General features: G+C 40.0%; 1 protein-coding gene across 1 annotated transcript; it reads right to left on the bottom strand.

Annotated features, from left to right (window-relative positions):
* Positions 1 to 8,929: 8,929 nt before the first annotated feature.
* On the bottom strand, positions 8,930 to 12,308 carry LOC140926955 (tetratricopeptide repeat protein 28-like). The gene has a single exon (XM_073376626.1). The coding sequence runs from the start codon at positions 11,778 to 11,780 to the stop codon at positions 9,543 to 9,545; it is 2,238 nt and encodes a 745-aa protein (XP_073232727.1). The 5' UTR covers positions 11,781 to 12,308; the 3' UTR covers positions 8,930 to 9,542.
* Between the last annotated feature and the right edge of the window lie 8 nt (positions 12,309 to 12,316).

Here is a 12,316-nt window from a genome sequence, read left to right as displayed (position 1 = left end):
CAATGTTTTTTAACAATCAACATTTAACGGTTACTCTGTACTGTGATAAAGTTGCATTTTGTTAAAGAAGCCGTTCAAATGAAGGAATGACATTTCAGAGACCTTAGCTCCTAAATTTCTCAGCAAGGCCAGGGTCATGTCCCTCACTTCAATCCCCCCCCCCCCCCCCCGCAATTTTCCCTAGGAAAGTGCGCCTCTGGAGCATTTTTTGCCTTACCGGCCATGAATGGTCCCTTACCTGCTGAGCTAAAATTTAAGGAGAACCCTGTTTTAGTGTCAATTCAGAATAACTGCGATATTAGGGAGCTTAAGCAACAGCGTTTTTGAGCGACGGACGTCAACCGGAAGTGGACTTTTTGCATCATTGGGGAGTGGTTTCGTTGAAACTCTCGGGTAAATCGTCTTTAAAAGAGAAAAGAAACTCAGCAATACAAGTTTGTTAGTGTCAAGGCATATAAAAAGGGAGAAGGCCTTACTTCCGGTTGACGTGCGTCGCTCAAAAACGTCTTTGCTTAAGGTCCCTATTAACTGATTCCCCACTTAGTGACAAAGACATCCGCTTAAAAACATCAAACTTTCCCCGACCTAATATGATGTCACTGTTGTAGCTGTCTTTCATAACTACGAGTTGATATCGCCTTATTTCTTTAACTACTGTAAATCCTCTATTAAGCCCCCCAGGGGGTTTATTTTTTTCAAGCACTTTTGAGGGGGGGCTTAATAGAGAGGGGGGGGGGCTTAAAAGAGAGGGGGGGCTTATTTAATTTAGCGAAACGCATCACCTGTAGAAAAAATACCGTGGTATGAGACAGAGTAGACTTACGCATTGTACAATATTATACAAGTCACCGTCAAAAGTATTTAATTCACCTGTGGGAGCCTAAAAGTAACAAAAACAAAATTCTTATTCTTCAAAAATGTGCTTCCGACCTCATGTTCTTCGGTAATTTTTATGAATAAACCATAACTTATCAGTCCACGTTAATAGTCAATTTTTTTGTGAAGAATAAGGATTGGAAGAGGGGGAGTGGGGGGGGGGGGGGGGGCTTAATAGAGAGGGGGGCTTATTAACTTTCCTCCTCTGAAAAGGGGGGGGGGCTTATTAGAGAGGGGGGACTTAATAGAGGATTTACGGTACTTTTAATTTTCTGTGAGACACTAATACGTAATTCTTTCAGAGTTCAATATTTATGTTTTAAAATTCCCATTGCTTTATTACATGTATTTGAATCCAAAGTGCTTTCACTGGCACTATACTTGGTCTTAAGGTCACTGATTCTTTCTGTCATTTCCAGCAAATGATTAGTTTTAGTTATAAGATTTGCTTTCTTTTTTATAGTTTTCTCCCTTTTCTCCTTTCACTTTGTCTCCTTTTTACTCCTATCTTCTAAAACAACCACACAGAAAACTTAAATAAAATCTGTGATGCCAAAATTTGCCTACAAGTTCCCAGTCATGCATGAACATACAAACCTTTCTGGAGGAAAAATGTAAATTTGTACACGAAATTAAAGACTCCTTAATAAGACAACCAAATGACAAGGAATCTTATTTTTACTCTGAGCTTTGTGTCTAACTGTAAAGTGATCAATAAATGCCTAGAAAATTTTAGGATTTTATAGCATGAAGCTTCGCACCTAACTGGAATATACAGTACCTTGATCACCTTACTAAATCGTTATGTGAGGAAAAAAATAGAAATGTACCATTGATCATTTTAAGCATTGCACTGTACTGTAAAGTGATCAATCAATGCCTAACAGAAAGAATTCCTCAACATAAAGCTTCGCACCTAACTGGCATATACCTTGATCACTTACTATGTACATGTACATTTGGCAGCCAAACATTCTATTAAAAATTTGTGGAAAAATAAAGAAACTTGAAATATTATCGGAACTGATTTGCAGTTGAGGTCAAAAGATGCAGCTGACAAAACAAAATTGTCTTTCTTCAACTATGTCCATGGAAACTCGTGAAGTTGCTGATTTATTTATTACTTAATTACAAACTGTTATCTGCAAAACTGGTTTGATGTTAAAATAGTCTGAAATTGTTGTAATTCACTCTATCAGTTTTATGTAGCACTGGTAACATCAACACTGTATACTGCCTACAAGTTCCCAGTCACGCATAAACATACAAAACTTTCTAGAGGAAACATGTAAATTTGCACACAAATGACCCCCACATGCATCTGTATATCTTGACAAGAAAACCAAATGACGATGAACCTTATTTTTATTCAAAGCTTCATGTGTACTGTATAAAAGTGATCAATCAATGCCTAGAATTAGGATTCCTCAGCATCAAAGCTTCGCACCTAACTGGAATATACCTTGATCACCTTACCAAATCGTTATTTGAGGAAAAAAAAATAGAAATGTACCATTGATCATTTTTCATAAGCATTACACTGTACTGTAAAGTGATCAATCAATGCCTAACAGAAAGGATTCCTCAGCATCAAAGCTTCGCACCTAACTGGAATATACCTTGATCACTTACTATGCACATGTAAATGTAGCAGCCAAACATTCTATTAAAAATTTGTGGAAAAATAAAGAAACTTGAAATATATTATTGGAACTGATTTGCAGGCTAGTTGAGGTCAAAAGATGCAGCTGAGTAATGCATCAGTCAATTCCACCTGCGCCCAGCCCCCCCCCCCCCCCCCCCCCGGGCAACTGCGGGGCATTTGCCCGCCTTGTCAGTCCCGGGGGTGGGGCATTTGTAAATGTTGCACTGCCCGGGGGCCGGGCATTTGCCAACCCCCGGGCCAATCCCGAGCTTTTGACACGCACGCGGTTTCCTATCAGAATATAAGGTTTTACTGGAAGAAAAGCAGATTGGCTCATTTGTCAAGGACAGAAATAAATTGTAGAGGGTTGTAAACGCATGTTCTCGATTTTAAATGTATGTATGCATTTCTTCATTGCTTATCAAGCCAGAATTACGTAGCAAAATTGGAGCTATCGATGTGAATCAACGTTTTTTGGTTATTGAATCAAATTTCTGTTGATATTATTGAAGAACATCCTTTCATATTTATAAAACTATTCATAACATATAACTTTACAGCGCTCTATTAATTTTAATGTCAATAATTTTATACCAATACTAAAACCATATTAAAACTGGTGCATGTCGTCGCAGCGTGAAGTCTTAATTAGAATCCTCGCGCTATTACAAAGGAAGATGTTAATTAAACCAAAAAAATCGCACATTAAAATACTTAAAACGGCACTATTTGACTGTGCGATCAATGAAAATTGTTGCAGTGTTGACGGAGGACGGGGCATTTGCCCTCTTTTTTCGTCCCCACCCCGGGGAATTTGACAGCTCAAGAGTCCCCACCCCCGGAAATTTGCCATCCAAGGCAAAAAAAATGCTAATGCCCGGGGGTCAGCCCGGGGGGGGCCTGGGCGCAGGTGGAATTGACTGATGCATAAACAAAATTGCCTTTCTACAACTATGTCCATGGATGGAAACTCACGAAATTTGCTGATCTATTTACCACTTAAGTACAAACTGTTATCTGCAAAACTTGTTTGATTCCAAAATTGTCTGAAATTGTTGTGTATTAAAATTCATTCTATCAGTTTTATATAATGTAGCACTGCACATGACAAACCTTTCAAACGGCGATGTCATCCTTCGATCCTTTACGAAACAAATGAGACAAAACATGGCAATTATCTTGATAAGAATCTTCTATCCACGATCTATCTCTCGCTTGGAGTAAAATCGCCGAGTTTAGCGAAAATCAAACTGAAATTCGCTTAAAATATTGAGCGTCCGTTGACCTGACCGTTGAATTGAATGGAAGCCCGCCTAAACATTTCAAACATGCGCGCGCAGTTTGGTAGTGTGCAAGGATTTATGGGAGTGACGTGTATATTTTCGTCTCCAAGCCCCGCGCTATCATTATGTCTTGGCGGGAAAGCAAAATTAATTACAATAACCTATAAAATGTTCTTACCTGGTTTTCCTCGGCCTCTGCCTTTACTATCCTCTTAAATTTTTATCCTTCCTTAAAATGGGAAAAATAAAAACGGCATTCTTTGTCGTCCTCATACACTGTAACCTTATCATGATCATCTCCATGATGGGCTCCTGTCTCCGTCTAGAAAATCATCTATATTAAAATGGACAGATTCAGAACAACGATCCTCGGTCCAATATGCGCCATTAAGAAATTGTTGTGACTCAAGACGACTTACCTGTGGGCTCTTCCTACCTTGCTTGTGTAAACTTGTTTGCCTCTAACCATGTCTTAACTTGCTCTTTCGAACTACAATCCCTTTATCGAAGCTCTCGATGATAAAGATAAAGCGGCCCGTACTCAGTGATTAGGAACTAATGCTTCCGACTAGACACTGATTAGATTAACATATATTCTTCAAATCGGTGTTGGTTCTAGTTGTCGAGCCATTTGGCGTTGTCATGGGGTCTAAACAGCTCTATGAGTATAGGCCAAGTCAGCCCTAAATAGGGCCAACTAGACTAAAACCTGAAATGTCTCTATTTTTTGAGTAGAAATGGCTCTTGTGAAAGGGGCCGATACGCATCACATGGCTGAAACAATTTCTCCTGTGGGCCAAAACGGTTTTCGATGGGGCTGCAATGGTCTTTATTGGAGTCGATTTAGACCAAATTGACAAAATGGCTCCACGAAGGGTCAAATCAGCTCCAGGGCCTATAGAGCTGAATCAGCACTTTGGGGCTAAAACAGATCTTTTGGTTTTAGAGTGTTGGTATGTGCTTGTACGACTGCTTCATTTATCTCTGAAATTTTGAATAGTCCGCACATTAGTGTGCGGGGAAACGGATTGGTCAAGGGCCATACATATGTCAATCATGTTAGATGAGCCTTCGCATATATTTTCCAATTTAGGGAGCAGATGGCAAACTGAAAAAGACGTACATGTAAAGTGATTGTGATTTCCGCTTTAAAAAGAGTATAATTGATGACCAAATTGCCGAAATGGCGTCTTTAAACTTCACAGCGCTGGAATTGTCTTTATTTAGCCGTAAGAAACAAAGGTCAAAGAAAATTAAAACACTGTGCAACTGCATCTGAGATCAAATCCTATGAGGAACACCGACAGAAGAATAAACCACCGGAAATGGTTACTCAGTATGCATGTAACAAACCAGCTTCATGACCTTTTAATGTTAAGCCTGGTGTTGCAAAAAAAGATTTACTCAGTCAAAGTTGAGAATGATACATGCACTGTGTAGTGCTAGTAACCTTCGCGCGAGAGCCGAGAAAATAAAAAAACCTCTGTTCAAGCAAACTCACAAGGTCACGTTTCACATTATCAGGAGCTTAGGAGTCGTGTTTAGCCTGTCAACGCTTATTTTTAAACTGTCTGGCGCGAAAGTAATCGGAAGTTTCAAATTGTAGGTTTCTCTTTGACTGGCTGATTTAATTGCGATCAGCTAAGGTGACAAAAGTGGGCGGCATTCGAAAAATCATGGTTCTCTGGCAGGCGGTATTTCTCGCGGCTTCGCCGTCAAATCTCACTCGACTATATTACAACGGCTCCGCCGCCAAATCCTCACTCGACTATATTACAACGGCTCCGCCGCCAAATCTCACTAGACTACTACACAATACCGCCAGCTACGCAGGCTATCGCTTTCTTGGTATTTGTTTGTACGACTGCTTCATTTATCGCTCAAATTCTTTCGGTCGGAAAATGTCTGGAAAAGAGACGCCATCTTGGCTTCGGTCAAGAAACAGTGAATAGCCAAGGATATTCCGAGTTACGGGAACCCATCAAAACGCGCGAAAATTGCTATTCACTGTTTTTGTAAATACTAAATAGAAATAAACAAAAAAAGTACTAAAAATATTCGAAATAAAAATGACTAAACCTTGTGTTTTGGCGAGTTTTAAAGATTCTGAGTTGTACTTACAATATAAGCAAATACATGTGTAAATACTGTAAGGACATTTGCAGTAGTAGCTGATGTTTCTCTGAAATTCATTATCATCCTAGCCAAAAAATTGAATAGAATTCAAATTCCATTTCCATTTTTTTTTTCGTTTTCGCATGACATTGAAAAACAGATTTGAATTTTGCTTTTTGTTTTTCGTTTTCGCATTACTTTGAAAACCGGATATGAATTTTGCTTTTCGCTTTTTATTTTCGCATCACTTTGAAAAACGGGTTTTGTATGGCTTGTTAGAGTCTTGTTATAGTACTTATGATGTAGTTGTATCGTGGAAATGACGACAAGAAAGACACTTGTAATAATTGAGTCATTCTACAAAAACTCCAGAAGACTGTAAAACTTGATTTGTAATTTTTTTTATCTCGCATTTTGTGACTTCAAGTTGCAAAGTCTTCAAATATTCGTCATTTTCCTTTTCCATCGAGGGTATACAAGTGTTGCGATAGCTGCTCCGAAATCAACGTGTTTTTTTCGCGGCTATCATCATATTATTTGCCATCCCTTGTAAAAAAAGGAGTACCGTGTGTGTAGGACATATCATGGGGGCGGGGGAGTTCACCACTCACTTTGGCCCGGGGCCAATTCAGTTGCTTTCCTTTGCATAAAAAGTGAATTCCCCGGTCAACCCCGAGGGGGTGTCCGGGGACTTCAAATGACAAACGAAATTCAGATCTGTTTTTCAAATAACAAGCCATACAAAACGAAATTCAAATCCGTTTTTCAAAGTGATGTGAAAACGAAAAAAGAAATTCATATCCGTTTTTCAAAGTCAAGGATGCGAAAACGAAAAACGAAAAACGAAGTTTTAATGCGTTTTTCGAAGTGATGTGAAAACGAAAAACGAAATTCATATCTGTTTTTCAATGTTATGCGAAAACGGAAAACGAAAAACGGAAATGGAATTTGAATTCCATTTTCCCATGCCATCGAAAAACGGTTGGCACTAAGGTACACGCATTGAAGAGACTTGCACTTTCAAGGGACAAAGAAAGTTGAACGATCAGTTTGCTCAACCTAGTCATTACTGAGTTTCTTATGTTGGAGCTCTCCTCAAATTGCAAAATTGTTAGCTGGTTTGATTTTGGACCAACGCGAAAATGTAGCCTCTGCTCGCAGGGTAGGTTTCTGGGAAACTACCCACGTATCCAATTTTGGCTTAAGGAGGGGCAGAGGTGGGCGTTTTTCCCAGAAACCTAAATTTTCACAAGACTTCCTTTTTCAACATCTAGTTTTTCTTTTCTCTTCCTCACGAAAGAAGGCAGCGAAAATTGGATAAGCATGAAGATATTACAAGTGAAAGAATTTTGACTGGTTGATCCGGTTAACCCTTTAAAGGGGCTATGTCACGCAATTTGCTATCCTTTTTTAAAGCTAACACGTGTCTTAAATTCCAAAAATAATGGTCCAGTTTTGTTATTCAAGACTATAATCAGACATTGAAACTGTTTCCCGTCGTCTATTGCAACAGATGGCAAGGATGGACTTGGGTTGAAGCTTAAAATTGGGCCAACGTTTTCGAGTTTGAAAGCTATGCCTCCAGAAATCGCCAAAAAAAACATTTTGGTAATTTGTATGGTTTCTTCTCTGTAACTTATACAGGAGCGTTTTGTGTCTGGGTAGAGACACTAAGTAATGACTTCAGTAAAGAATTGACCGAAAACAGCAATATCTTCGTGACATAGTCCCTTTAAGCCCTAAGAGTGATCAGCATCAAATTTTTCCCTGTAATATCAATGGTTTATAAAACTGACCTGTCTCGAGAAATAAGAACGCAACCACAAAGAAGAATTCAATCGCCAATTTAACAACTTCACTTAATCTACTATGTTTTGTCTTCCCCTCGTTCCGCGCTGTAAGCTTATCTCTCGCGCTTCGCGCTATACTCTGTCCTCTCGATCCATCTCGCATGCGGGTGCAGCCTACCTCCAGTCGCCCGATTATCGGTACGATTGGTTGTTTACAATTTACATGGGAAAACCGGTCGGTTCACAGTTTGGTATGCGTAATACAGGACTGGTAAATTTCACCCTGGGACCTCGTTAACCATTTTTAAAAATCAGTTTCATTTCCTGGAAAAAAAAGCCGTGAGGGTTTAAAACTTGTAACAAGAAGAAATGGAACACAAATTTCGATCTAGAACATTCCATCTGGAAAAACAGGACTTCTTCTATCTACAGTCAACTCTCGCCTTGCGAACATCCCGCTGTAATGGACACCCGGATAAAATGGACATCAGCTAAATCCCAGGCAAAAATAAATTACAGACGTTTAGCTGAAATAAAATCCCGCTATTACAGACTCTCGCTAATGTGGACACTAACTTGAGGTCCCTACAGTGTCCGCTATAAAGGGAGTTGAGTGAACTTTCCAACCGGATTTTAAGGCAGCATGTTGTAAATGGTAAACAACCAATGATGCTTGCCGGTCCCAACGGTGTGCTTCTTTACCTCGCCCTATGTAAGGGAAGGGAATCCGGATGACGGAAATTTTTGTTGTTGAATTTTGAATCCTGACCTTTGGAATCCGGAATACAGCTCAATGAATCAATCTGTTTTTATGTGATATTGTCCAGTATGCAACGTAATAATTTTTTATAGCGTCTCTGCAATACCGAAATGAAGGAGGTGAAACATTAAAAGCCCATCAAATTAGATTGATCTAGATTTACTATTGTAGTGTAATTTAATGTTTCCTTTGGTTTATCATTTTCTACCGTGGGGCAATAACAATTATACCGCTTTAAAATTACACCTTAAACTAGTGTTGTGAGAAAACACGATAAATCAGTCGGACACTGATCCTTTAACATTTAGTTCTCGTTGCTCTTTATTGTAATTTAACACGATACGATAAGATACAAGTTTATGGAGTTTATGTTTGGCTTAATCAGCTAGTTTACATGTAACCACGGCCCTAGTATATACTCCAATAATTAAAAACTAAAAATTTACAATAATTCATCACATAAAAGCTGTAAAAGCATGGATCTAAGAATCGATGAAAACATTAAACGCAACAGGCGGCAGTAACTGTAAATTACGATATCAGTCAAACTCAGTAAGCAATCGAATTTTTTTCTTCACATCATTAAAGCCCGCTTTAATTCTAATACCATCATTTGCTAGCTCGATCTATTTCTTAGCGGCAAAATATGTCCATGATTTGAGCAGCTTTCAGCATTCAATTTAACAGCTTTCAGCCTTTTAATTGGTTTTATCTACAAATTTTAAGGGGCAATAACCAATTCTATGTTGGTACTTCATTTATGCAAAACCGAAACAGAACACAGTATATGAGATAGACCTTGCTACAGAAAATCATTGAAATATATTGTTTGCTTGTTTGGACTGCTAGTCTCCCACGCAGCCGTCATTTATCTCGTCAAGAGAGAGAGAAAGGGCACCGTTTCGTGTACCTAAACTTACATTACTTGGGCAACGTCAGGCAATACGTAATTCTCATTTACGTTCTTCACAGTCGGATTAAAGGTGGTATGAGAGAAGAGGCCAAAGAAATACAATTATAAGGTGGTAATGACTTTGTTTTATCTCTCTCTTTCAGAGACATAGTTCCTCAATTTAATTTAAAGAGCCTGATTTCTTCTTGTTTGGCGAGAAAGTGACGTCATCGCCAATAAGTGTAAAAGGCGCCCAATATTTTAAGTCGCCGAACTTCTCGGATTCTCTGAGACATTTCATTGCACGGTTAAGGGACTCACTCGCACTTCGCCCTTCAACAAGGTTGTGGTAGAAGTTTTTCATGAACTCCAAAGTGGCCTCGTCATCGATGGCCCAAAGCGACACCAGAACAGAACGAGCACCAGCACCAATAAAGGCACGAGCAATACCGACCACGCCTTCAGCTTTGATCTCTCCCCGACCACTGTGACAGCAACTAAGGACAACTAGCTTGGCTCTCAGCTTTACACTCATCACATCTGCCATTGTTAACATGTAATCCTCTTCTGCTGGGGTCTGTGATTTCCTTTCAGGATTCGGGCTCAACGCTATCTCTCCGGTCTCTATGCGCCCATGTGCAGCAATGTGTACCACGGCAACCGAACTAATCTGTTTTAGCACTTCACATTTGGTGGCCAATTCTCCAGTGAGAGGTGCCGTGTTAAGAATTTGCCCAATCATCTGTGTTTCTTGTCTGGCAAAAGGAAGCTGCTCCAGGATCTTATCTCCTTGGCTGTTTGTAACTTCACTCATGTCTGGATCTCCTACAACTAGAGCTCCACTACTGCTGTGGAATTTTGAACAGTGAGCAATAATTTTCAAACTTGTCAGCGAAGGAATTAATCTGACTTTGAATGATTCGCACAAGTATTTGGAAAACGGATTCAGTAATGCAGCAAACGGAGCAAGCCATAATGGACCATCTGGGACAATTATTAGCTCATCACCCTCAATCAGATCTAACATCGGGGCAATCACATAGCTGTACAAGGCGGCTAGGGGAGGGTTATCCTCTTGGAGAATATGCTGTGAGCACTTTTTGGACGACCGCTCCAAAGTGTAGCAGTTTTCGCGTAACACATCCAAGGATCGATTCTCGCAGTTAACATTTGCGCGAACACCATTGTTTTCGAGGGCAAGTTGGATTAGGGACTGTAATGTTTCAGCTGCTGCATTTTCTGAAGAGTGGCGGCAAAGTGTCTTCTGTCGGTGAAGAACAGGTTTCTCTTTCAAAATTAACCAGATATTTATCTTATTTTCTGACACAGATAGAAAAATAGTGCTTGATGAAATATTGTTTAACATGCTGAATTCTTCTTCGTCTAGTCGCTTTCCTTCGGTTTGACTTTCTCGAAAACCATACTGGGATGTCATAAGATCAGCTAGTGACTGGGCCCGACCTTCTTCGGCAGCAGCCAGAGCTTCACCAATCTTTTCTTGTTTTAACAAAACTCTACAAAGGCCTGTATAAGCATAGTTACACTCGTTCCGAAATCCTATCTTCCATTTATCTCGAGACTGAAGAAGACTCCTCATTTGATTGAAAACTTTAACGCTTGTTCGGTAGTTTTCGAGTGCTTTCGATAAACTTTCCAGCTTCTCAAAGCATCGTCCAAGCTCACTGTATGCTTTACCTTCCATGTTTTTGTCCTCCAGAAGTGTAGCGATTCTGAGGCATTTTTCGTTCCAACCAATGGCTATCGTGTAGTCGCCAAGAAGCAGGGAAATGGATCCTAAATAGCCACAGGCAGCCCCTTCCCCAGCCTTGTCTCCCAGTTTTTGGGCAATACAGAGACGCCGATTGTAATAGTCCATGGCTTTCTTGTAGTTGCCCAGCCGTTGAAAAGTGCCACCGAGATGGCCATATGCACGACCTTCCCCTGCCTTATCTCCCAGGTCTTTCGCAATTCTAAGGCGGTGTTCAAAGAAGTGGAGGGCTGCAGGGAAGTCCTCAAGGCCGAGATAAGCGTTGCCAAGATTACCATATGCAATTCCTTCCCCATCTTTATCTCCAATGGTTTCAGCAATACGAAGATGTTGCTTGTGGTAGTCAATGGCTTTTTCGAAATACCCGAGGCTGTCAAAAACACAACCAAGGCCACCATACGCCCCACCTTCTGCTTCCAAGTCTTCAACAGCTTTGCAAATATCAAGGCGGCGATTGTAGTATTCTATGGACTTATTAAAGTCTCCAAGCTTGTTATAAATATGTCCAAGGGTGCTGTACGCACCTCCTTCCATATCTTTGATTCCCATTTCTTTGGCACCAGTAAGATGCAGATTGGCATATTTCATTGCGTTTTTTGTATCTCCAAGATTAAGGGAAGCAATGGCTAGGCGTCCATACAAATATGCCATTTCCCCCTTGTTTCCTGTATTTTTGGCAATACTAAGGGACCTGCTGTAATATTCTTGGGATTTTATGTAATCACCAAGGCCAGAATAGACATTGCCGAGATTTGTGTACGCCAATCCCTCTCCAGACGTGTCTCCTAAACTTTTGGCGATGCTAAGACATTGGTTGTTAAAAATTTCGGCTTGTTTATAGTCACTAAGATTGTCAAAAGCATGACCGAGGTTGAAATACGCAGTTATTTGTAATGACTTGTCATCCAAATCTTTGGCAACACTGAGACAGCGGTTGTAGTAGTCTATTGCTTTTTTATACCTACACAAACCTCGAAAAGCGTTGCCAAGACCGTTATAAGCATTACCTTCGATACGTTTTTCTCTCAGATCAACTGAAATACTGAGTGCAACTTTTTGGTACTCAATCACTTTATTGAAATTGCCGACTTTTAGGAAAACATCGCCAAGAGATTGACAATAATCTGCTTCCTTTTTCTTGTCTCCCAATTCCTTGGCAATATCAAGAGCGCGGCTGAAATATTCTA

The sequence above is a fragment of the Porites lutea genome, chromosome 2 (assembly GCF_958299795.1).
Source record: "Porites lutea chromosome 2, jaPorLute2.1, whole genome shotgun sequence".
Classification (NCBI taxonomy): Eukaryota; Metazoa; Cnidaria; class Anthozoa; order Scleractinia; family Poritidae; genus Porites; species Porites lutea.
The sequence above is the reverse complement of the archived record's forward strand: the minus strand, read 5'-3'. Positions and strand labels throughout refer to the sequence as shown.

What these genes read in the sequence shown, in the direction of transcription:
- LOC140926955 (XM_073376626.1), bottom strand. Translation starts at nt 11,780, where the DNA reads ATGGCATATTTGTATGGACGCCTAGCCATTGCTTCCCTTAATCTTGGA.